The sequence below is a fragment of the Callithrix jacchus genome, chromosome 14, assembly GCF_049354715.1.
Source record: "Callithrix jacchus isolate 240 chromosome 14, calJac240_pri, whole genome shotgun sequence".
NCBI classification, from domain to species: Eukaryota; Metazoa; Chordata; class Mammalia; order Primates; family Cebidae; genus Callithrix; species Callithrix jacchus.
The window spans coordinates 90442379-90469014 of NC_133515.1; the positions used below are offsets into that span (position 1 = coordinate 90442379).

Below are 26636 nucleotides of genomic sequence, written 5' to 3' on the forward strand. Positions count from 1 at the left end.
GAGCAAAGGAAGGGCTACTCAATGTGGGGACGAGGGAGGGCTTCACAGCAAGCGGATCTCAACTGCAGTCTTGAAGGATGAGTAGAAGGGAAGAGCATGCAGGCTGAGGGTCTGAGGATGGCAATGAAAGTGAGAACATGGTCAATTTGAGAATGAAGACTGGATCATTTTTGTGGCTTGACCTTTTTGTTTAGAGAGCGTGTAGAGGGCAATGAAGCTCAAATGTTCACTTAATTTCAGATCAACTCTAGGCAGAAGCAGTCACTAAGATTCTGGAGATCGTGTTTAGATTTCTCTGATGATTGTGTGAAGGATGAATATAAAAGGCATGAAGGTGGTTAATGGAATCATCCAAAAAAAGATAATGACGTCCACGATTTGGTCAGTAACAGGCTAGAAAGGAGACGGCTACGAGGCACTACAAAGTGGGACTTCTTGCAATTTAGTGAAATGAGTGGGAAAAAGTTGTTGAAAATGACCAGTAGCAGGACGATGATGCAATGAATTTGGATGGGGACACAGGAACATATTCGTGGGGAATAAGTTACTTGGTTTGGGACTTCAGTTTGAGTGCTGGATGTGGGAGGGTAGGATCTATGTGGTAATGCTCACCAGTTGAAAAATTTAAAACTGGACTATGAGAGAGACGTTGAAGAGTGGATTAGTGTAAGTGCTACTGAGTTCAAGGGAAAAGGTGGAGTTGCTCAGCGAGAGTACAGGGCCCTGCCTGAGAAATGTTACCCTCACATACATTTAAAACATGTATACTTTGACAAACTCAAAATTAGAGCTCTGTTGGCCAGGTTGGTCTCAAACTCCTGGCCTCAGGCTATCCCCCTGCCTTGGCCTCCCTAAGTGCTAGGATTATATAGGTGTGAACCACTGTGCCCGACCTAGTTTTGTTTTCAAAGTGGAAACCCCTATAAGCTTGTAAGGAATTTGAATTCCAGAGAATAATTAACTCATCAGAATTCCCACAGCCATTGTGTCATTATCTAATGATTTTTTTTTGAGATGGAGTCTCCCTCTGCCACCCAGGCTGGAGTGTAGTGGTGTGATCTCAGCTCACTACAACCTCTGCCTCTCGGGTTCAAGCAATTCTCCTGCCTCAGTCTCCTGAATAACTGGGATTACAGGCATGTGCCACGCCCAGCTAATTTTTATATTTTTAGTAGAGATGAGTTTTCACCATGTTGGCCAGGTTGGTCTGGAACTCCTGACCTCAGATATCTGCCTGCCTCAGCCTCCCAAAGTGCTGGGATTATAGGTGTGAACCACTGTGCCCGGCCAGGTGCTTTTATCTCTAGTACTTGTATTGTGCAGTGGAAACACTGGCAGGTTTCATTCCAAAATCCAAGGATTGAGGCTTGGGCCAAGCACTTGTCACCTGACTATGAATCTGAGCTTCAGTTTCACCATCTGTAAAATGGCCTACTGTAATTGCTTTATAGGATTTTGCAGATCAAATATGTAAAAGTGCTATAAAATGTAAGAAATTATTCACACAGCCGGGCGCGGTGGCTCAAGCCTGTAATCCCAGCACTTTGGGAGGCCGAGGCGGGTGGATCACGAGGTCAAGAGATCAAGACCATCCTGGTCGACATGGTGAAACCCCGTCTCTACTAAAAATACAAAAATTTAGCTGGGCATGGTGGCGCGTGCCTGTAATCCCAGCTACTTGGGAGGCTGAGGCAGGAGAATTGCCTGAACCCAGGAGGTGGAGGTTGCGGTGAGCCGAGATCGCACCATTGCACTCCAGCCTGGGTAACAATAGTGAAACTCTGTCTCAAAAAAAAAAAAAAAAAAAAAAAAAAGGAAAAGAAAAGAAATTATTCACACAAAAGTGGGTTACCAGCCTAGTACATTGCCTGGCAGAGTAACTGATTAATTGATGTAGACTCTCCACTGCTAGGAAAGCAGCAGCTTCAGAGCAGTGTCTCTGTACTTCCCATACTGCTGTACCATGCCAGTACAGCAATAGATCATCAAAAATGGAATAAAGGCTGGGCGCAGTGGCTCACACCTGTAATCCCTGCACTTGGGAGGTCAAGACAGGAGGATGAAGAGGAGTTCATCCTGACACCAGGAGTTGAAGATCAGCTTGGGCAATAGAGCGACACCCAGCCTCTACCAAAAAAAAAAAAAAAAAAAAAAAATTAGCTGAGTGTGATGGCAGGCACTTGTAGTCCCAGCTAGAGGTGGGAATATGGTTTGGGTACAAGAGTTTGAGGCTTCAGTGAGCCATGATTGTGCCATTGCACTCCAGCCTGGGAGAAATCTTGACTCTAATAAGAAAAAAGGAGAAAATACCACACCATGGTCTTGGGGTTTTGCTTTACCTGAGGGCTCCTGGGCACTGGAATTGGAAAACCTGATGGAACAGAAGGTTTTTTGTTTTTGTTTTTGGGACAGAGTCTCACTCTGTCACTCAGGCTGGAGTGCAATGGCATGATCTCGGCTTACTGCAACCTCTGCCTCCCAGGTTCAAGCAATTCTCTTGCCTCAACATTCTGAGTAGCTGGGATTACAGGCACGTGCCACTGCGCCCAGCTAATTTTTGTGTTTTTAGTAGAGATGGGGTTTCAACATCTTGGCCAGGCTGGTCTTGCACTCCTGACCTCATGATCCACCCGCCTCAGCCTCCCAAAGTGCTGGGATTACAGGCGTGAGCCACCGCGCTTGGTGGAACAGAAGTTATTCCTTTCAGAAGTTATTTCTTCTTTTCTCAAGCTAATGTCTCAAGTTTGTTATGGACACCTGTGGGCACTGCTTGCTTCTGCTGGTTGTACAAACTACCAAAGTTCAGAGACAAGCACAAACAATTAGACCAGAGCCAGACTCCACAGCATAAGACAACGATTCTTTGTCCGCAGTAGGATCAAGAGCCAGGGAAAGCCAAGTGCTTCCAAGGTCTGATCCAAGAAACCTGCTATCCTAGGATGAACTGCAGGGTCCTGTAATTCCTCTGCCTCGCAAAAAGGATCCTCTGTCAGTCATTCTTATACCTGCCCCACAAGGAACCCATATTTTTCAGGATTCTTTTAAGCTAAGGGAATGACACTATGTTTCATAGAGCTCCTTTTTCATTCCTTGTTTAGATATACAGGGACAGAATGCTTCTCCCAAATGGTAGTGGGACACCCTGCTGACCGTATGCCAGATAATCCCCATTTAGTTGAGGCCTCTGTAGGGTAGGCTCTGACTGCCTCCAGAGGAGCCAGTTCCTCTCTTCTCAACCCAGGAGTTCTTGCCCCTCTTTTCAAAGCTGTTGTAGTTATTGCACATATGAAAGCACTGACTAAGGTCACACAATGAGATTAAAGTCCACAGACTCAGAATCCATCCTAGGTCATATAGTCTAGGACAGTGAATCCAGAATTTGGAATTAGACTTGGTTCCGACTCCCAATTTCCACTGATAAATGGTAGTGTTTGTGTCATAACCCTCCGGAGCTTTTTCTTTTTTCTGAGACAAGAGTCTCGCTCTGTTGCCAGGCTGAAGTGCAGTGGCGTAATCTTGGCTCACTGCAACCTTTGTCCCCCAGGTTCAAGTGATTCTCCTACCTTAGCCTCCCCAGTAGGGTGGACTACAGGTGGGTGTCACCATGCCCAGCTAATTTTTGTATTTTTAGTAGAGATGGGGTTTCACCATGTTGGCCAGGATGGTCTTGATCTCTTGACCTCGTGATCCACCGCCTTGGTGTCCCAAAGTGCTGGGATTACAGCTATGAGCCACTGAGCCTGGACTTTATTTTTGAGATGGAGTTTCACTCTTGTTGCCCAGGCTGGCGTGCAATGGCATGATCTCGGCTCACTGCAACTTCTACCTCCTGGGTTCAAGTGATTCTCCTGCTTCAGCCTCCCGAGCAGCTGGGATTACAGGTGGCTGCCACCACGCTTGGCTAATTTTTCGTAGTTTTAGTAGAGACAGGGTATCAGCATGTTGGCCAGGCTGGTCTCAAACTCCTGACTTCAGGTGATCCACCTGTCTCAGCCTCCCAAAGTGCTGGGATTACAGGCGTGAGCCCCATGCCTGACCCAGAGCTTGTTTTCTAACAACTCTTTCCAAGGACAGCAGAGGATTAAATGAGATAATGGGCAGGGAAGTATTTTAGAAATTGTTACAGTACCAATTTATTCTCTCTAAATACTTTTAATATTGTCACTAGCTACAAAACACTGTGAAGATATGGAAACCTGTACTTCTGGTGGGACAGGGGTAGCTGTGGAAGAGACTTGAGCTATGAGCTGAAACAATTTCCAAGTGAGGACCCCAATGCCTAGTGCTGCTCCTCCTGAAGCCATGGGCTGACATGATTCTAATGTAGATGACAGCTCAGGAGAGCGCTAGTTAACAACTGAACAAGCAGCTCTCGGGCTCCTCCCTGTCTCCAGGCCTTCCCACGTGCTGCTTCTCACAACTGTGTTCACTTGGCTCTCCGCTGAGCAAACCTCACTTCAGACGCCACTGCCTCCTCACGGGAACCAGCCGTCACCCTCTAGAGGAGGCCCTGCTTGCAAAACTACTTGGAATTCTCCTGTGTGCCAGTGAATCCAGTTGTGATTATCTTGATCTAAATTGCGACGTGAATATAAGCTCCACTAGGGCAGGGCGCAGGCCTGTTGGGAGCCTTTCATATCCCTACTTCCTCAGATAGAGCCAATACAATGTGTTGAATGGGGGAATGAGGCCTGAACTTTGTGTTTCTTCAATCTTGTTAAGAGTTCTGGGGGAAATGAGAAATATAGAAAGAAAACTAATTTAGTGCTGGCAGAAAGGGTTCTGGACAGAGGCATGCTTCCTTTGGCAGTTTTCTCCAATAAAAAGAATTAATGGCCTAATTAAATCATCAAGATCTTCAGGGGCACAGAATGGTCAAGGCTCAGGCTTGCTCTGAATTATTCACTTTATTCAAGTAGATGTGCCCTTCTGGGAAGAGCAGTTACTGTCAAATATGAAATCAGTACAACTGCCTTTGTAAGGTCTTTGGAGGCCATTACTGAGGTCTCCTTTAGGAATGGAACCTTCCTTAGGTGAAACCACAAGGTGAAACTTCCTTCTAACAATCACTTTTTCTTCAATTTTGTTTCCTCACCCCTACACTTAGGGATAACTTTAAATCATGTTCAGCCTCATCTAAGGAAAGTTTTATTTTTACATTTATCTCAACTATGGGAAAAAAAGGTTTTGTCCCCCATAAATAGGACTTCAGAAAACAGTTACTAAATCTGTGTACATTTAGGTCTAGGAATGTGTGTGGGAAGAACACCCTCCTTGAGCCCTCTGGAATCACATTTACCCTGTGACAGAGCAGGAGCATCACCATCTTGGACAAGCCCCTCATTCTAAAATTCACCTTAACCAAAATCTGCCTAAATCCAAAGGGCATCAGCCTAATGGCTAAGATCAGCATGACCATAAACCACAAATAACATCTCCGAGCAGAAACATTCCAAACTCCTCTCCAACCAAAGACATACTAGCTCAAGATAATCCCCCTCTGGCTGGAAAGATGTCAGGCCCAAGATAACCTCCCCTCCACCCAGAGACATTCCAACCATGCCATAAAACTTCTCTCACAGAAAAATTCCAAGCTTGTGATAAGCTTCCTCACCCTAAAACCAATGTATACTCTTAGTCTGTAAGAGAAAGCACTCCTGATGGAAATCAGCCAGAAGCCCCTCTCAGGTTTATTTTCTCTAAAATAAATCTGTCTCCAACTGTTGAGCCTCATTTCGTGTTTCTTTCCTCTTTTTTTTTTAACTCTTACACCCTAGCCCTACTTAGCCAAGTTGGTGGATTTAGGATGCTTTGAAAACATACAAGCAACAGGGCCTAAATCCTATAAAATGCATTGTCACATTGAAGGAGCCTCCTCAAGTTAAGACTCAATACCTATTATTGATAAATGTTGATATATTTTACAAAAATAATTGAGAGAGACAGGGCATCTATGGCCATGAAGTGCTGCCTAAACCAGATCTTCCAGGTCAAACAGTAGGCCTAGAAATCTTTAATCATCAGACAACGACACAGTTAAAACCCCACAAGGCCTACCATCATGACTTCAGTTTGACCTCAAGTTTCAACGATCTGTCGCAAATTAGGATGACTTTAAGGATCTTTGGCTTCAGGGATGCTTTCTTTTATTATCCTTTTATAATACTTGTTAATTTGGGCTTTGGCAATTTCTGCAGAATGTACGTTTCATTTCTACACTTGAACTTAGCTGAAAGGCTGAGAAGCAATGTACATTTCATTTTGTCTTGTAAATGAAGAGGCAACCCATGAGGTTGTTAAACAAATTCTATTCAGTAGCTGGAAAAGTGAATTTCCTGTGGAATGACAGGAATTACATAGAAGCAAGCAATTTTATTTTCCTCAAAGGTAGCAATAATTTTAATCTGTACATACATAAAACAAACAGTGCAATTATAAAACCTTGAAGGTGACATGCATATTTTAAGGTGCAGTTGGGATGGGGGAGGATGTTAGCATCTCCAATTTTCCTTACCACTTTTTTTTTCTAGTTCCTTATGCAAAAGCACTGAGTCAGGAAACTTCATCTGGAATGCTGAAGTTAAAGGTGAACTTCCTGAAGTCTGCGCGACTAAATATCACAAACAAAATGGTAATGACCTTCTAGAGCAGTTTGATAGGGACTAGAGTAATATGGCTGGCTTTCAAGTTGGAAATGAATGAAATCAGGGATGCATTTTCTGAAAAACTAAAGGAGATAATGTTTGTAACTGAGTGTCCTATTTCTGTTTCATAGTTGCTAACCACATGAGCCCTTCCACCCATCTTTTTATTCGGTATAGTTTCTGAATAGATGCTGTTCAGTGGAGTTATCTGTAACTAGGGGTGGTGAGATGCAGGAAGGAAGGACCTGGGGAAATGGCTTCTTCCTTGAAGTCTGAGTCCATGCTCCTCTTCCACTGTTCTTATGGCCTTTTCTCTGCCATGGAGGCAGAGGTAGCTGGTGCAGAATGTCAGATGCTGTCATCATTCACAGGCCCAGGTACGCAGACAAAGGTGAGTGATGGGGGTCTACCTTTGCTTCTTCCACAATACCTTTCTCAAGCTTTCCTGGCCTTGCGGCGGAACTTCTAGAACTAGAAAGTCAGTTCACTGGGTTCTTGACTCAGAGGCCAGGATGAGATGGGATGTGGCAGAGTGACAAGACACAAAGGGAAAATATGGTACCCATTAGCCTCAGAGCAGGATAGAGAAATTTATATTTGCACTGATGAAAATTCAAATTCCCAAAGTCAATCTAAAAAATGAAGATTTCCTTTGAGTATTAATTTTTTCTCTGTACAAGTAGCCTGTGCACGTCTGTTCAGAGGATCCCGGGGCACTCTAGGGCAGTACGCTCTAGATCAGCTGGAACAGCTCTTTCTGGCAGTGGCATTTTGAATTGAACCCCAAAGTAAATCCATACATGGCATCACAGTTATGAAAACAATGAAATATTACTAGCCAAATGTAACTGCAATTCAATCAATGTTATATTTCACACACAAATTTAGAAAAATCAAGAGTATAATAAAAGGATAAAATTAAACAGAAGGAAATCAGTTTCTACAAGAAATCAAATATATTTACAATGATATTTAAAGGGAAAAATAAGCTACTTGGATCATAAATTTAATTTTATTTTAAATAACTTTAGCTACCTCAGCTGTTAATACAATAAAAGCAGAAAGAACAGGCTGCCTTTTATTTTTCCAGATTTAATCAGAAAACTGTATCTACAATAACTGACAGAATTCACTTCTTGTCCTTCACCCATCTCATCAAAAATTATTGCATTTTCTCCCAAACTGTATTTTTTGGATTCCTCTGTGAATATACTCATTTCGTCCTCTTTCCTGGAGGCATCTTGGTTTAAATCCATCTTTAAAAAAAGGAGAAGGGGTACATATGTGGAGGCAAAATATTCTCTTGAAGCCAACAGATACAGAGTTGCTAGAGAAGCTGATTGTACACACAAGCTGCCTGGGATTGGGATGGGGAGGGCTGCTGATTTCGAGACACGTGAGAGCCTTTGGTGGACGGGCACAGGCAAAGCCCCATGGGCCCTTCTTCCTGGGCAGGGTTGGGACTGAGTGGCGGAGGCGGAGCTTCATCTTCCTCTTGGAACTTGTCATTTTGGTTCTCCTCCAAAAGCCTTTATCCAGATAAGAAGCCAATAACTGATTACAAAAATAAGAATAATTAAATTTGGCTCAAGAAATAGATTGTCCAACTGTTCTGCCTTGGTATTTTTTCAATATTCAAGGCCTTTACAACGAAAGAAACAAAGCATCTTTCAATCTCCCGACAAAAGCGAACTCCTTTTTTTTTTTTTTTTTGCTCCAAATGCTACGACCTGAAGAATGGCTGCAGATTGAGATATCAAAAATCTCAGAAAAATATATAATATATTTGTATATCTTTGTATGTCTATTATTTAAATTTCACATTCCTTTAAAAGTGGTTATTCAGTCAGTAGCTGCTGAAGGAGGCTCTTCTGCTGGGCCTGGGGGGTCTGTGGTCCTGACGTGGGCTTTTGAGTTCCCAGTGGACCAGGCTGGTTCAGGTAAGGGTCCCCGCCTACCAGATTCACTGTACACTGGACGTCAGCAAACACCTGAACCTGTTGCACCTGCTGGAACACAAATAAAAGATGTGTTTAGACAGAAGGGTCTGCCCCCCCGGCTTATGAGTGGGTACTACTTGAAGTGGAAACTCACTAGAGCATTCCTCTAGTCTGTAGTCACCACAGAGAAGAACTCTTCTGTCTTCTTGTCCTACAAAAAGAAAATCGCTGCACTCATTTTGCTCAGGGTTCTGGAAAGTTCACACTTTAAAAATAAAATCAAAATTGGAATGGTCACGCCTCCTACAGGGTTGCCATCAATATTGAAAGTGAGTATCATTGCTAACGTTGCCAAGATTGGAGAAGCCCAGTTTCAGGGTCTGGGTATCCAGTGGTAGGTTTTAAAAAATACATGGTATTTAGAAAACTGGTTTAAAACCATTCTATGGATGATTTCAGTAGGATAAAAAAATATTTATGATGTCAATGAAAAATTAAGGGCTTTCAACCAGTATTAGCAAAACAAAACCACAGCTCAATAATGGGACATCAGTATCTAAGATTAATGTCCAAAAGATTTTTGTAGTATTTAAATGTATTATTACATAGCTCTTTCACATATTGGCTTTAGCATTACAGCAAATTATCATTAGAACAATTTTATATTTGACTTTTTTTCCCCTGATAGACAAGCCATTTAAACACATAAGCTAAAAATAACAGTAAGTCTACTAGCCTTGAGAACAGTGTGAATTTTCCCTTCACTACTTTTAGTAATAATACACTTACTCCTTAAAAATGTCTAAAGTTGTACAGTTCTAGCATATTCTATTGGGAAAACAAAGCCAGAAGTTAGTCTTTACCAACCAGCTTTATTAAAACCTTGTTCGTAGAACAGATTAAGGCAAATACTGCACTTGTAAATGTTCGAGACCAGGAATGGAGATGCCTTATAAGGCATCTAAGTGCATCTAACGGTCTCAAACTTTTTGACAAGCTTGTGTCTCCTGTTTAATAGAACATAAAGTATTTTAGATTAGTGGTGTATTTTTTTGGTCATTTATCACTAATTCATACCAATTACACTCAGCTTTTCTGAAAACTTTTCTATCCTAATGGAATAAAAGTTGTTTTCCATCCACTTTCATTAGCCAAATGTCAAAGGTCCTATGCATCAAATTTGGACATCAGGCTGGCCCCTGGTCTCCTCTTAATCCATTTACGTCTCCTCTTTCCTCCCTCTCAGATAAGGCAGACAGCCCCTGAGCTGAGCTTTCCTAGTGCCTAAGGAATAAATCTCTAGTTAGATTAGCACTCTTTTTCTCCTCCTCTTCCCTTTTCCCTAGTTTCCTGAATGTGGCTTCTAGCTCCTACTTGCTCCCATTTGTTACCGCCTCCTCTGGGCTCTTTCTCCTGTGTCTGTAACACACCAACGCGCCCAGTCTGCTCACCAGCTGCTTCTGTGCCCTCGCCCCGCCTTTGTGCTCTATAAAGTCGCATTCTGACTCTTTCCTTCTAGAGCTTCACCAGGCCTTCCTCTCTTCCTAGGAAGAGGAATGATCCCCCTGCCATCCCTCTTCCTGCTCCTCTGTTCTCTGTGTTCTCTTCCTGTTCTCTCCTCTCTTACCTCCTCCCCATCCCATCTCCATTCCCCAATACAGCTAGTCGCACTCCTCCCCCAGTCCTCTTCTCATCTTTTCCTCTCCCGTTCTGTACATCTGTCTTTATATTTCTGTCTAACTCACTCCCCAGCTGCTGTCTGGTTAAACACAAAAACACTGGAGCAAAAAGGGATTTCACAATTGGCCACGACAGAAAGAAGATTCTACCACTGAAACTTCACACAAGCACAAACTATAGTTTGCTTTTAGGCAATAATTTTAAAAAAGTTAACATATAAAATTTCATGTTTATGTTTCTACATATGAAACATTGGGGCAGAGCATAAAGTGCTTTTGTCCCCAAATTCTTAAAAAGTTCTTGGTAAAGCCATGATAAAACAAACTAGAAAGTTCTGCTTCTTTAAAACTTTTTAAAAGATAGTCTAGGGTGGGCATGGAGGCTCATGCCTCTAATTCTAGCACTCTAAGAGGCTGAGGCAGGAGGATCACTTGAGGCCAGAAGTTTGAGACCAGTCTGGACAATAGAGCGAGACCTGTCTCTACAAAAAACAAAAAAATAGCTGGGTATGGTGGTGTGTGCCTGTAGTCCCAGCTACTGAGTATGCTAGGTGGGAGGATCACTTGAGCCCGGGAGGTTGGGGCTGCAGTGAGCTGTGATGGTGACACTGCACTCCAGCCTGGGCAATAGATCAAGATCCTGTCTCAAATAAATTAAAAAAGAGACAATTGAGAAGACTAAACAAACTCTAAAACCCATTTCAGCCATTTTGAACTATCACTTAAAAGGGAGTGTCTTAGACCAGTCCACAAAGGACTTCATATATTACCACAACTTCTCAGATAGGCAAAGCGTGACACAAAAAAAGCTTCCAGGTGAGAGGACTGGTGTGACAGCTGAGTCACAATCTCTGGAGATTTTCTGGCATAGTTTTTACTTCAGTTCAAATACCGTTTCAGGGCAGAGCTCTAAAACTTTAAAACATGATTGTATGGGTTTAACTAATTTGTCGAGCTGCCCAGTAATGTTTCTGTGGGTTTGAGACTTTCAAAAACATCTGATGAATGAAGAGTCTTCATTTCCCCGATCTTAAAATGCCTTCTCTCTCTCTGTCTCTTTTTTTTTTGCGACAAAGTCTCCCTCTGTCGCCCAGGCTGGAGTGCAGTGGTGTGACCTTGGCTCACTGCAACCTCCACCTCCTGGGTTCAAGCAATTCTCCTGCCTCAACATCCTGAGTAGCTGGGACTACAGGTGCCTGCCACCAGGCCTGGCTAATTTTTGTATTTTTAGATAGGGTTTTTCCATGTTAGCCAGGCTGGTCTCAAACTCCTGACCTCAAGTGATCCACTTGCCTCAGCCTCCAAAAGTACTGGGATTACAGGTGTGAGCCACTACACCCAGCCAAAATGTCTTCTCTTTACCTTCAGAGGACTCAGATCCTATTTCCTAATGCTTAGACTGTGAACCCAGTCTTCCCACTAATTTTTGTCCTTCTCAACTGGCCAGTACATCTCCCTTCACTTTCTCCTTCCCAAGAGGAAGCCTAAACTAGCACTTCTATTGATGTGCCCTTTCACTCTTCTGTCCTTAGGGTTGAATCCAAATCCCTTAGTTTAGCATTCAAGGCCTCTGGAAATTTGCCCCACACCACTTTACCAATTTTAATTCCTATGAATACTACTTATAAACATTTCACCTTCAGTGGATTTGGTTTCCAGGACTATGCTAAGACACTACTATTTCCCTGCTTCTGTGGCCTCTACTTCCAGTTCTTTCTACTTCTGGATCTACCGCTGCACCAGCCTCCAACAACTACCATCCTCCTTTCCTTCCCTTTGCCTTGGTAACTATCCTTCAAGGCTCAGTTCAGTTCTATCTCTTGCAAAAATGCTCTTCTGACCATCTCAGCAATTTCTCTTTTCTTTGAATGCTTATGGTTCATTACTTGTAACATAAATTTAATAATTTCCCTTCTGTGATTATGTGCATATATTGATGTGTTTTATCTTTCAATAGTCCCTAACTGGTATGGCAGAAACAGTGTGGACTTTGGCAGTAGAAAGACCTGGGTTTGAACCTCAGCTCTTCCTCTTTCTAGTACTGTGAACGATACATGTAGTTAAACCTCTTCATGTTCAGTTTCTTCATCTGTGAAGAAAAGGAGTACTGCCTCCTTCATAGGGTTACAGTGAGGCTTAAATGAGGTAACGCATACAGTGCATAGCACAGTGCCTGGCAAACCACAGGCATTTCACAAGTGAAGCTTCCTTTTCTCACTTCTCCCCACAGTTCACCTGAAGGGGATGGAGCATACCTTATGTGTCTTCCTATTGCCATCTGTGGCATATTGCCTGTGTTAAAAATGTTTAAGAGATTAAACTGCAGCCAGGGGTGATGACTCACGCCTATCTCAGCACTTTGGGAGGCCAAGGCAGGTGGATCACCTTAGGTCAGGAGTTCGAGATCAGCCTGGCCAACACGGTGAAATCCTGTCTATACTAAAAACACAAAAAATTCACCAGGCATGGTGGTGGGCTCCTGTAATCCCAGCTACTCAGGCTGAGGCAAGAGAATTTCTTGAACCCAGGAGGTGGGTGGGGGTTGCAGTGAGCAGAGATCACACCACTTCACTCCAGCCTGGGCTAAAGTTCAACCAAAGTTACTAAAGTGAATTAAGCCCTTCTTCTAAAATTTCTAAATTAGGTTAATATAAGAAAGTGCTTGCTGTTTGTGCTGTTTTGAAATATACTTCTTAGGAGGTGAAGTATATAGCAGGCACTCTGTTTTGTCTGAAGTTCCTGAGATCTTCTGAGGTATTTTGATTACAGATGAGTTTTTAGCTCTGTACTTATTTACAGAATCACAATTAGTGGCCACCATTTGTGATCACTTGATCTTATCTAAGCACTGAGTTAAATCATCTGAACTTATCTCATTTAATCCTCTCAACAATCCTATAAGCAGGTATTATGTTAGTTCTGTGGTTATACAGCAGCTCAGGAAAGCACTATAACATGCCCAGGAAGACACAGCTAAGAAGAGCAGAGGCAGGACTCACGCCCAGGTCTGACTCCTAAGGTCAGGCTCTTAATGATGCTACACAATGACCTCTGTGTATCCAGAGTACGTCTGACAGCTCTGAGCTTAGAATTGCCTTACTGACCTGGGTTCCATCTGCTTCTGTTTTCAGAAGGTCAGTGGATGAGAGCTGGTTGCAGTAGAGGCCTGTGTGTCTCAGTGCGGGATCACTTATCTATTAAAGGTAAATACAAGATCAAATTACAAGCTAGTTGTTTAAGCTGAAAACCAAATTCTTCAATGGAAAATAAAAGTAATAGCAGCACAGCAAAAATGAAAAGCTTAGCAATTAACTGTGTTGTTACAAGCCAGGATGGTAGTTCCCCTTGTGGAGGTGGAGAGTGTATAAGGAACAAGGAGAACCTCTGGGGCACTGATGACACTCTGTTTCTGATCTGAGTGGTTTTCAGGTGTGTTCAGTGTGTGAAAATCCATTGATTTGTACACTTTTCTCTATATTCTTATATAAGATACTTTAATAAAAAGTTAATTCACACATACACGTTTATTAGTGATAGACTCATTTCGGTCAAGATTTAGTAATATGAATCAGACTTATCAGCCTGCCTCAATCGGCTAAAAAAAAAGACAACGACCCAGATGCAGTGGCTCATGCCTGTAATCCCAGCACTTTGGGAGGCAGAGGCGGGCGAATCACCTGAGGTCAGGAGTTCCAGACCAGTCTGGCCAACATGACGAAACCCCGTTTCTACTAAAAATACAAAAAAAAAAAAAAAAAAAAATTAGTGGGGCATGGGTGGCATGCACCTGTAATCCCAACTACTCAAGAGGCTGAGGCAGGAGAATCGTTTGAACCGGGAGGCAGAGGTTGCAGTGAGCCGAGATCACACCATTGCACTCCAGCCTGGGCAACAACAGCAAAACTTTGTCTCAAAACAAACAAACAAACAAACAAACAAACAAACAAACAAACAAACAAACAAACAACCCCCCCCCAAAAAAACCAGCAACCAGACATGAAACAAAGGCACTTAAGACATTAGACAAAGGTAATGAAGGACAGTGATCCCTAACAATTCAACAGTCCCTACTGTGGCAACTGTCCAGCCTACTGCTGGGAGTGTATTTCCAGTTACACCATGGAGAAAGGGAACCCAGGCAGCAGCTGGCAGGCTCCCTGAGTTAAGGAGATGCAGGTAGAACCCTCAGAGCAGAATATCAGAGAGAGTTTTGGAACAGATCTGCAGTGGCCCTCAAGTCTATAGCTCAGTACTCATCAGTTTATAGATGCAGGGGAAAGAATCACCTGAATAGATGAAATGGAACAATTCCCAAAGATCCCACAGGGCTGGGAATAGGTCCTGACTCCCATGCCCCCCGCCACCTACAGAGTGGAAAACATCATAATTCATGTAGTATCATGTAGCATAATAGAATGGTTTTACTTTGGTGATAAAGTTAAAATTAGCCCAAGAAAAAATACTGCTTTGGTCGCACTAAACAAAAAAGCAAGGATCAAACTTTCCAAGTAACCTAACCATTTCCTAGAACAAAGCTCAAGAATATTTGTAGGAACAAGGTAAAATTCATGTCTGGTATCCAATAAAAAATTACCAGGCATGCAAAGAGGCAAAAAAATATGATGCATAAGGAAAAGGAAAGTCAACTGAAATCAATTCAAAAATGATGCCGATAATAGAACTGATAGGTGAGAAATATTAGGACAATTATAATAATCATATTCCATTTGTTCAAGAAACGAGGAAAGACTGAAGAGATATGAAAGATAAGTTGGAGACATGGAAGATATAAAAAGGATCCAAATATGACTGCTGGATATGAAAACTTATATCTGAGATGAAAAATACACCGGATAAACAGATACTGCAAAAGAAAAAAATCAGTGTATCTGAGGCTACAGTAATATAAATGATCTAAAATCAAAGAAAAAATAATTGACCCATATCCCACTCCCCCAAAGTCCCCAAAACCCAGATAATCAGTGAATGTGAGACCATTTTAAGTGGCCTATCATATATGCAATTGAAGTCTCTGAAGGAGAGTGAGGATGATGACAAAAATTATTTAAAGAAATAATGGTCAATATTTACCAAAATTTGGCCAGGCGTGGTGACTCATGCCTGTAATCCGGAACTTTAGGAGGCTGAGGTGGGCAGATCACCTGAAGTCGGCAGTTCAAGACCAGCCTGACCAATATGGTCAAACCCCGTCTCTACTAAAAATCCAAAAATTAGCTGGGTATGAGGGTATACCCCTATAGTCCCAGCTACTCAGGAGGCTGAGGCAGGAGAATTGCTTGAACCCAGGAGGTGGAGGCTGCAGTGAGTGGAGATTGTGCCACTGCACTCCAGCCTGGGCAAGAGAGTGAGACTCTGTCTCAAAAAAAATTAAAAAAAAAAACCCACAAAAAAACAAAAAACAACAACAAAAGAATTTAATGAAGATTATATGGTCATGAATCAAGAAGCTCAATGAACCCCAAGAATAAGAAATATTAAGAAACCACACCAAAGAAATGAATAATCAAATTACTCAGAAGCAGTGGTGAAGAGAAAAATCTTAAAATCAGCCAGAGAGGGAAAAACATCAATCATACACGGCCAAACAAAGATAAAACGCAAGCAGATGTCTCATTAGAAATACTACAGTGGAGCAACATCTTTAAAGCACTGAAAGCTGAAACTGCTGAACTGGAGTTTAGGGGAAAGAACATTCAAAGATAAACGTGAAAGACTTTTTCAGACACAGAAAAGCTAAAAGAATCCTTAGCAGCAGGCCTGCACAATAAAAATGTTAAAGCAAGACCCTTGGGTAGAAGGAAAATAATACCAAATAGAAATTTAGAACTACAAAAAGGAACGCAGAAAATTGAAAGTGGCAACTATGTGGGTAAATATAAAACAGATATAAAAAAGCTTTTCTAAAAGTTTTCTTTAAATAGTAAAAAATTTACAAGTAGAATTTACAAATTTATAATTGACTAAAGAAAAAATAAATTACAGGGAATAGAACATATGTAGACATGATATGTATGACAACAGCAGCACAGGAGGGACAAAATATAAATAAATTGAATTGAGATTCTTATACATGAGGTGACATAATATCATTTGAAGATAGACTGTGATAAGCAAAATACATACACAACGAACTCTAAAGCAACCACTAAAATAGCAAAACAGTTTTATATAGCTAATATGGCAACAAAAACAAATATTCAATTAAACAAAAAAAGGCAAAAAATGGGACAGAAAACCCCAAATAAGATGGGATATTTAAATCCAATCATATCAATAACCACATTAAATGTAAATAGACAAATAACTCCAATTAAAAGATGAAGATTGTTGAGTTAAAAGAACTGAGTTAAAATAAAAAATTGCTGAGTTAAAATACAAAAGCAAGACTCAACTACATTAGAAACCCACTTAAAATATATTTACCTAATTTATTATACTTTAAAATTATTTTGTTTTAATATAATGGAGATAATAATTCTAATAACTGAATAACAAAAAGAAACAATCCTAGTTAGTTCTTTTATTTTGCTGTCAGACACAGATCACTAAGTTGTTGTTTTTTTTTCTTTTGCTGACTTCCTTAGGCCTTTCTAAGGTTTAAGCAAGAAATGCAGATTAAAAAAAAAAATCACCCCAAAAAGAAATTCTATAAAAAAGTATGCACAATTTTTTGACAGAAACATGTATGGCCCATCTTTTACATACTTCTTTTGTCCCGTGATTAAAATGATCCTTTGTTTATGTTGTGTCTTTCCCAACTTGTATATATGCATGTCCCACAAGGGACATATGTATAAACACTTTGTACACAGTGTTCATATATTTTTATGATTTGCTATAAATTGGTAATAGCCTTGTTACTATAGCACACTTTGTGGTTGCTGATACAAATAATTAGAATAGCAACTATTGGGAGTTACTTCAATAATCTTAAATACTGTTTTGAATTTAGTCATTCTCTTCTAAAAATCTGTAAGAGGCTCCAGGATAAATTCCAAACACTTAGATGGCATGCAATATATCCAAAAAGCTTACCACATAACTTCTTCTTTAAATATAATATAAATATCCCCTTAACATTAATTAGCCTTTCAACCTCTATCCTGCCTAGGTCATGCTGTAATAACCAATCTTGAATGTTCTTTTTCTATTCTGTTTAGGCAACTTTTTCATAATGACTTTTTTGATCAGGCCTTTTTTTTCCTTTTAAGCCCTAATCAATTATGCATACACCCTTCATCTGACAGAAACATGTATGGCCTATCTTTTACACATTTCTTTTGTCCTATGATTAAAATGGTCCTTTGTTCATATTGTCTTTCCCAACTTGTACACATGCATGTCCCACAAGGCTATCTTTGTACACAGATAGTACAAAGTAGTTACTGAATAAATGCTTATTGAATTAAAAGGTAGAAATGAAGAAAATGGGTTCAGAATATAAAGGAACATTCCAAGTCAATATATTACATACTTTTTTTTTTTTTTTGAGACAGAGTCTTGCTCTGTTGCCCAGGCTGGAGTGCAGTGGTGCGATCTTGGCTCATTGCAACCTCTGCCTCTGGGGTTCAAGCAATTCTCCTGCCTCAGCCTCCTGAGTAGCTGAGATTAAAGGTGCACACCACCATGCCCAGCTAATTTTTGTATCTTTTTTTTAGTAGAGACGGGTTTCACCATGTTGGCCAGACTGGTTTTGAACTCTTGACCTTGTGATCCACCTGCTTTGGGCTCCCAAAGTGGTGGGATTATAGGTGTGAGCCACCATGCCTGGCCATGTACTGTTTTATGATAAATCCAAAGCACTAAAATCTCATGAAATTAAAATCTTATTTGTAAAGTCCATCAAGGCCAGGAGTAGTGCTTCACACCTGTAATCCCAGCACTTTGGGAGGTTGGGACAGGAGGATCGCTTGAGTTTCGGAGATCAAGACCAGCCTGGGCAACATAGTACAAAATTATTTCTGCAAATAGTAAAAAAATTTGCTGGGGAAGGTGGCATGTGCCTGTAGTCCCAGCTACTTAGGAGTCTGAGGTGGGAACATCTCTTCAGCCTGGGCAGTCAAGGCTGCAGTGAGCTGTAATTGCACCACTGACCACTGCACTCCAGCTTGAGTGACAAAGTGAGACTCCATCTAAAAAAAAAAAAAGAGCTTGTCAAAATTTTTCATTGTATATCTTAAGGGCCAGTAATTATTAAAAGTTAATAGAAAAGAATAAAGAAGTGTGGCTATTTCTGATGAGTAATTGTCAACATACCTGATTTTCCTCAGCATAATGAACTGTGATGTGGTGTGGCATGTGTGTGGCAAGTGTGCCAGCTGTGCCACTTACCTGCTCAGGGCACACAGTGTTCATTCCTGGCATCTGCAAAGAGCTCATCTGCATCTGGCCCATCATTGGGTTCATGTTCTGAACATTCGTATTTCCACCTGCCATGGACACGGTGATGCTCATGTTGTTGTATACTCCTGGCTGTGCAGGCGTGGGCTGGTTCTGGACAGCTTGACTGAACACACTGTAAACTCAAAAACAATCCAGATTACATCCACTGATCATGAACAAGGGGATAATGTGACTAGATTCTGTTTCCAAATAGTGTTTTACTTCCTTAAATTGCATGCATGACTGTATCTTCTTAAAATATATAAAAACTGAACATAATTCAGACACATTCTGAACTCTACATAAGGGGTTAAATAACAGAAAAGAGCTAATTTTAAGTAACAATTATCTGGCACAATATCAGAGATGCTAGGATACATTTATCTAAATAATTAAGAAAGGAAGTTTTCCATGTAAGTAAAATCTTCTAGGTAACTGACATTTACCTATCTAACCAGAGAATGTCCTATTTAAGCAAATTGTCTGGCATACATATATCTTCAATAAATGTTCACTGAATGAATTAACACAGGAATGAATGACTCAAAGACAGCATATTTAAATTGTGTTTGCTTGTATAGCCTCTTAGACTTAATACTTCAGGGGAATGATGGTATCTTGTTCCATTTATTTCTATTAACATGTGACATATAGCAGGCACTCAGTAAATACTTGATGAATAAATGAATTATGATATGGGTTATTATTCAGTGCTGTCAAATGGTGCAGTTCAGATTGTTTTTTATTTTATTATTGGTTTTATTGTATCTACACCAGTGAAGTGGCATAGATTTTTGGAAGTGTAGTGCAGAGACCATCTACAAGAGGATACCCTGGGACTTGTTGATAATTGAGACTCCAGGTTTTACTCAAGCCCTGGTGAATCACATTTTGTAGGGAGGGGTATAGAAAGGTGCATCTTTAAATATTCATGCACACTAAAATCTGAAAGCCTTTATTCAATGTCCTATAGCTTGCTGTCACTTCTCAAGGTTTTAGCTTCTGGTCGCTTTCAATATGCTATAAATTAAGAGGAAACCAGATGTATATAACCAAATGTTTTTAGGTAGCAAATTTAATCCTTTTAAAGACTTCCAAGGTCTTCTCAGGCCTGAACATAGCTTCATGTATTTTCTAGGAAGCAAAATACATAAGCAATTGTTTTTCAGAGAGCCTGTTTTACTGACTTCCTTCTTCATAGCCAAGTTCTGGACTGTTGTTATGCCAAAGATCTCAAACGTCGAATCAGTCTCTATTAGTAAGAAGAACAGTAAGCAATAAACTCCAAGTAAATTCAACTTGACTCTTTTTATTTGAAACCTGAAAATTTTCAGTGATACAGATATACACATCTAAAGGATAATGATATGAATTCTGTCTTTCACAGGTTCTATAAACACCAAATATTTTATGACTATATATTAATTGTTAATAAACTGCTGGTAAAATTCCATCTATTTTAATGTTAATTCTATAAAATTTGATTCTAAAAATAATTTTCCCCATCAATAGCTATCTTTTCCTTGCTGGCTCTTAGTGTTAAAAAGAATATACTGCAGCACTTTGGGAGGCCTATGAGGGTGGATCACAAGGTCAAGAGATCAAGACCATCCTGGTCAACCTGGTGAAACCCCATCTCTACTAAAAATACAAAAATTAGCTGGGCATGGTGGCGTGCGCCTGTAGTCCCAGCTACTTGGGAGGCTGAGGCAGGAGAATTGCTTGAACCCAGGAGGCGAAGGTTGCAGTAAGCCGAGATCGTACCATTGCACTCCAGTCTGGGTAACAAGAGTGAAACTCCATCTCAAAAAAAAAAAAAATACTGACATTTACAGTTTCCAGTAGACTAAGGTAATCATACTGAATTGACAGGCCAAGAAACAGCCTATTTATCATGTCTGAAGAAAAGTACAAAAATTTCCCCCAATTAATTATAAAATACAAATGCCTACAGAAAATACAAATGCCTACACTGTGCCCCCACAAGCACAGTGTTTATGCTTGTGGGGCAGTGTTCCCACAACTAAAGGTGAGAGAAAAGCCTACTAATCTATGCCTATTTTCTTTTTCTTTTTTTTTTTTTTTGGAGATGGAGTTTTGCTCTTGTTGCCCAGGCTGAAGTATAATGGCATGATCTTGGCTCACTGCAACCTCCGCCTTCCAGGTTCAAGTGATTCTCTTCCCTTAATCTCCTTTACAGGCATGTGCTACCACGTCCAGCTAATTTTTTATTTTATTTTTTTTAGTAGAGATGGGTTTCCACCATGTTGGTCAGGCTGGTCTCAAACTCCTGACCTCAGGTGATCCACCCTGCCGGCCTCCCAAAGTGCTGGGATTAGAGGCATGAGCCACCGGGCCGGGACTCTATGCCCATTTTCTAATGAGAACATTTCTGCCTTAGACAGTGCTCGTTTGTCAATTGATAAATAAGTCACCACTGTGGAGGAGTAATGCTATGTAAGTTAATGCATGTAGAAGCTTCAAGGACTGCAATGAGGTCACACTTACTGAAAAAAATGTAGGGCTTAATTTCCTTTCAAATTAATATTTGGGACTATATATTAGTTTAAGTTCTTTCAAACTGATCCTGCCAATAGTTCCATTTTAGCATCTTCCATCGAAGGAAGACGAAGCTCTTCCACAGCTGCAATCACTCTCCTAGGTCCTAGAAAGACATCTGGGTTCACTGGCACCTAACATCCAACATTCACAGGCCCTCTTTCTCACTCTGTTTTCCTGCCTGCTTTGTGGCAGCTATCACAGTTTTCTCAGGGTAGCACTAGGTATTTGGTAGCCACTAAATGATGGAAAAAAAGAGAAGGATGAATACTCTGGCCCAGAGTGGGTTCCACAGATATTACAGGTATTAACAAGCAGGGAAGTCCCTGGTCAAATAAGTCTGAGAAAAAAAAGGTTAAACAACAGGACTTTTTTTTTTGAGACGGAGTTTTGCTCCTGTTCCCCAGGCTGGAGTGCAATGGCACAAACTCGGCTCAGCGCAACCTCCAACTCCTGGGTTCAAACGATTCTCCTGCCTTGGCCTCTCAAGTAGCTGGGATTACAAGCATGTGCCACCACAGGCCTGGCTAATTTTGTATTTTTTGTAGAGACGGGGTTTCTCCATGTTGGTCAGGCTGGTCTTGAACTCCTGATCTCAGTTGATCTGCCCACCTTGGCCTCCCAAAGTGCCGGGATTACAGGCGTGAGCCACGGCGCCCAGCAACAGGACTTCTTATCCTTTAAAATGCTAATAAGCAATGGGATTCTCCCATCAACAAGTCTTACACAGAAGCACTACCCAGTTCTAGGACACACAGGTTTGTTTAACCATTTCTTTCCCTTGCCACCAGAAAGATAATGACAACGAATCACATTACACTATCTCTGAACTCTATTATATCATTCTACTTAATGATTCATGTTTTAATTCTCTCTAACCTGCCCCCTCACCAACTAGACTCTTCATTATTTGGCAGCAGGAGTTGTTTTTCAGTGTTCCTCATGATATCTTCTGTTGTATGACAGAGATAGTGGGTGGTCACTGTCTTCAGGTGATATATGCTAATATACAATGCTTATGTTGACTAATAATCTTCTGCACGTGAACCAAATGAGCAAGTGTGAGTGTTTCAAGAGTTGGTGGTAACTGTTTTCTTTCTCAAACAATTTGGAATGCCAAAGTTCACAGAAACTACTAAAATACAACAAAAACCTGTATCCATATTTAAATCTGAATTCAAGATGTTGACTTAGGGAATATTTGCAGTCATTTGTTCAATAGATGTATATGAAGGGCCTCTGTGTTCCAGAGGATGGAGACAAAGAGGTAATAAAAAACAAAGTCCTTGCTTTTATGATGCTTATATTCTAGATGGAAGAGATAAATCACAAATAAATAGACTACCACACAATATGTCAAGTATTAATCACTATGAAGAAAAATAAAGAATGGAAAGGAGGCCCCAGGGATAGAAAGTGGTATTATTTCAGAAATGATGGTCAGGGAAGTGTAGTAAGATGACATTTAATGTCTGCATCTAATAAAGTGACATTTAAGGAAAGACTTAAAGTGTGAGACAAACCATGTGGCCACTGAGGGAAGAACACTCCAGCAGAGAGATTAAAAAAATGCCAACATCCTGAGTTTGCAGTGTACTTAGCACAACTGAGGAACAGACGGATAAAAGGAAGGCAGTGTGGCAGAGTGAGCGATGAGAATAGCAGATGGGATAAGAGAGGTATCCAGGAACAAGATGATGTGAGGTTTTATGGGACCTATTTTGTATTTTGAGTAAGGTGGGGAGCTACCCAATGAGTTGTGCATAGAGGACTGCCTCATGTTTTAAAAGCATGGCTCTGGCTACTATGGAGATTAAATGATGGTGGAGCAAGGGTAGAAACAGGAGAGGAACCTACTGCAATGGCCCAGGAAAAAGATGATGGTGGCTTGCGCTAAGGTGCGTAAGTGGAATAGGTAAGAAGAGAGAGGTGCTAAGAAGCTGACATGATTTGCTGATGTGCTGGATGTGGGATGTGAGAAAGAAGAAGATTTTTCTTCTGAAAAAGAAAGTGGAAAAGAGTTGTCATTGACTGAAAAGGGGAAAAGTAACCTAGAGGAGCAGGTCTGGTGAAATATTTTAGTTTTCATCATGTTAAGTTTGAGATGCCTATTAGACTTGTAAGTGGAGACATTGGTTGGGCAGCTGGATATACAGTATGGTGCCATCTGTGCTGGAGGTTTCAATCTGGGAGTCATAAGCACAGAAACAGACATTGACAATAGTAAGATGGGTAATGTAACCAAAAGATGGAGTGGGTATGGGGAAGAGGTCCTAGAATAAACTCTGGGCCCTCAAATGGAGGGCACGGAGATGAGGAAGACCCTCAAGGAGACTAAGTGATAGGAAGAGAGTCACTTTTCTCAAGAGAGAGAGTTGTTCTAGAAACCAAATGAAGAGTTTCAAGAAAGGATAAACACTTAAATATGTCAAATGCTACTGATGAGCATTGCTTTTGGCACTGAAGAGGACACTGAACCATCTTGACAAGGATTCTTTTTGTGAAATGATAGAAATGAAAGCCTGATTAGTTCAACAAGGAGTGGGAGTAGAGGAAGGAGATACAGTATAATCTTTTAAGGAATTTAACTGTAAAGGGGAGCAGAGAAGTAGGTTATTGAGACATGTCAGCATGACTGTTTTTTTTCCAAGTCATGTTTCAGTGCTTAGGTGGAGGTATGAAGTAAGAGTTTAGTTGGATTTCATTAGGGAGAAATTTGCCAGGCACAAGTGCAACAGAGGGAGAGCTGGGCAAAGAAGTTAAGAGTGCCCATAAGGGAGTGATTATAATCATGGGCCACAAAATCCAAAGTGAGTTTAGGAAGTTGGGATTAGAATACATTAGGAGACTAAATTCCTCTTGTAGACAGATATGGTTCCATTTCTATCTAATTTATACATGGTCCTCATTGAGAGTTTTACAGTTCTCTAACATGAAGATTTTCTCTCACCTTTCAATGAACTTTAAAAGAATACAGTCTTGTGTTTTCAACTTTAACTGCCTTACTTATTATGTTGTCAGATCAGACAGCTTCCCTGTCATTAGAACTAAGACACAACCAAATTAAAATTCTTATAAAACTCAGAGTGATGTGTGAAAAGTTCAGCAGCCAGGATTTGGGAAAAAAAAAAAAAAAAAGACTGTAGTGAGATAATTCTAAGTAAGTGGGTAAGTCAAGGTCACTAAAAATCTAGAGATCCAAAAGGAATAAGCCTTAACAACTTTTGGTTACTGTTATAAAGTCTTTAAATACACCAAGAAAAGTGAAACTTGTGTGCCCACTACTTAGCTCTATTGAATTATGACATCTTGCCATTCTTGGTTTTAGATTTATGAGATTTTAAAGTGTTCTTACAAAGAAAACTTTTTAAAAAATACCCATTTCTACATCTGTCCCAGGAAAGCTCTGCTACTGATGTGAGCTCATCATATTCTGCAGGTGTGCTCAGGTTAGACTGGAAAGGTTGGGGCCACCAGATCACTTTTCTGTACTGTCAGCACATAAATCTGCCTTAAAAGTGACTTGATACTTAGAAGATTTAATAATCATTTTTCTTTGCTGATAATATAAAATGTAGTTCTTTCCATAATGCAAATGGAAGTAGCCAATAATCTTCTACTTAGACTGTGAATACAATCTCATGAAAGCACAGCCGTTCTTATGTGCTGCTTTCTGTCTCCACAGATTTGTCTCTTTGGGGAAACGTCACATAAATGTAACTGGCCTTCTTTCACTTTGCATAATGTTTTTTATGTTCAACCACTGTAGCATTTATTAGTATTGGATTTATCACAGTTATCAAGGATGCTTGTATATAAAAACTGCCCCCTTACTTGTTGTTTCCTATTGCTCCTTGCTGCCAGGCCTTCATGTCTGGTGACTGATACCCGGAAGCAGGCGGAGTTTGCTGCAGCAGAGAGCTCTGAGGAGGAGGGATTGGCATCGGCACCATGGAGCTCCCAGGGCTTAGAGATGGAGCAAAGTTGGCCTCACCTTGGGGAACCATTCCTGCAAATTGACACAGATTAATTTACGTTGACATACTATAAATTTATTAACCCCATAAATGAAAAAACCCAAAAGGATTTATTACAATATATTTTACAAATAACTTTTTAATTTGCCTTGTCATGTGTCAGGCAATATATTTACAAATATTGTATTCGACAGAGCATGGAAAAAATTTAGTATCTTAAACGAGGGCAAGAAATCTCAGCAAAAACCAATAGATAAATAAATGTAAGCTTGGAATAATGCTTTCCATTCCCCAAGAAGTTGATTTAGGCAGCAGAATCGTGTATGATCTGTTTCTGTTCTTTTTTGCTAATATGAATTCCTAAGTGTAAAAATATGTATGAATATACATGATAAATTACTTGTGTAGTAAATTAAACTTTTTCTTTTTCTTTTTCAAGATGGAGTATTGCTCTGTCACCCAGGCTGGAGTGCAGTGGCTCAATCTCAGCTCACTGCAACCTCTGTTTCCTGGGTTTAAGCAATTCTCCTGCGTCAGCCTCCCAAGTAGCTGGGACTACAGGAACCTGCCACTGCACCCGGCTAATTTTTGTATTTTTAGTAGAGATGGGGTTTCACCATGTTGGCCAGGCTGGTCTTGAACTCTTGACCTCGTGATCCGCCTGCTGTGGCCTCCTGGCCATAAATTAAATTCGAATAGGGAAAAAAATAGTTAAGAAAATGCCATGTGTGTCTGGGTGCAATGGCTCATGCCTGTAATCCCACCACTTTGGGAGGTTGAGATGGGTGGATCACCTGCGGTCAGGAGCTCGAGACCAGCCTGGTCAACATGAGAAATCCCACCTCTACTAAAAATACAAAAAAGCCTATAATCCCAGCTACTTGGGAGGCTGAGGCATGAGAACGGCTTGAACCTGGGAGGCAGAGGTTGCAGTGAGATGACATTGCGTCACTGCATCCCAGCCTGGGTGAAAGAGCCTTGCTGTGTCTTAAAAAAAAAAAAAAAAAAAAGCCAAGTGTGAAATAAAAAATAATGAGAAAGTTTTGTGGGCTACTCTTCCCCTCTTCTTTCCCCCTTTTAAGCTTTGTTCAGACATAATCTACACAACACGAAACTGACCCACTGTAACTGCATAACGCAATGATTTTTAGCAAATTTATAGAGTTGTGCAGCAATTGCCACAATCCAGTTTAGACAGCTAATCATTCCCCCAATTCCCTTGTACCTATTTGTAGTCAATCCTTGCTCCCACCTTTGTCCCAGGTAACCTCTGATCTGCTTTCTGTCTCTAAAATATGTGCTTTTTTGGGGAAACTTCATGTAAATGTAGCCATACATGGTCTTCTGTGTCTGGCCTTCATCACTAGCATGTTTTGGAGGGTCTGCCATTTTGGAGCACTTGCAGTAGGCTGTTCCTTTTTATTTAGGATGATG

General features: G+C 40.7%; 1 protein-coding gene across 7 annotated transcripts in view; it reads right to left on the reverse strand.

Moving 5' to 3' along the window:
• Positions 1-6288: 6288 nt before the first annotated feature.
• The window catches only part of NCOA1 (nuclear receptor coactivator 1), a 290014-nt gene continuing 269666 nt past the window's right edge, over positions 6289-26636 (reverse strand). For 3 of the 7 annotated variants that reach the window (XM_078349811.1, XM_078349812.1, XM_078349813.1), the window contains 4 exons: positions 25060-25234; positions 18616-18799; positions 13368-13457; positions 6289-8653 (listed from right to left, as the gene is read on the reverse strand). In XM_078349811.1, the coding sequence (XP_078205937.1) occupies positions 8483-8653; positions 13368-13457; positions 18616-18799; positions 25060-25234 (620 nt within the window). In that variant the 3' untranslated portion in view covers positions 6289-8482. Of the gene's footprint in view, positions 8654-8738; positions 8796-13367; positions 13458-18615; positions 18800-25059; positions 25235-26636 lie in introns of all 7 variants that reach the window. The other 4 variants (XM_078349818.1, XM_078349817.1, XM_078349814.1 and 1 more) reach the window with 4 other exon arrangements.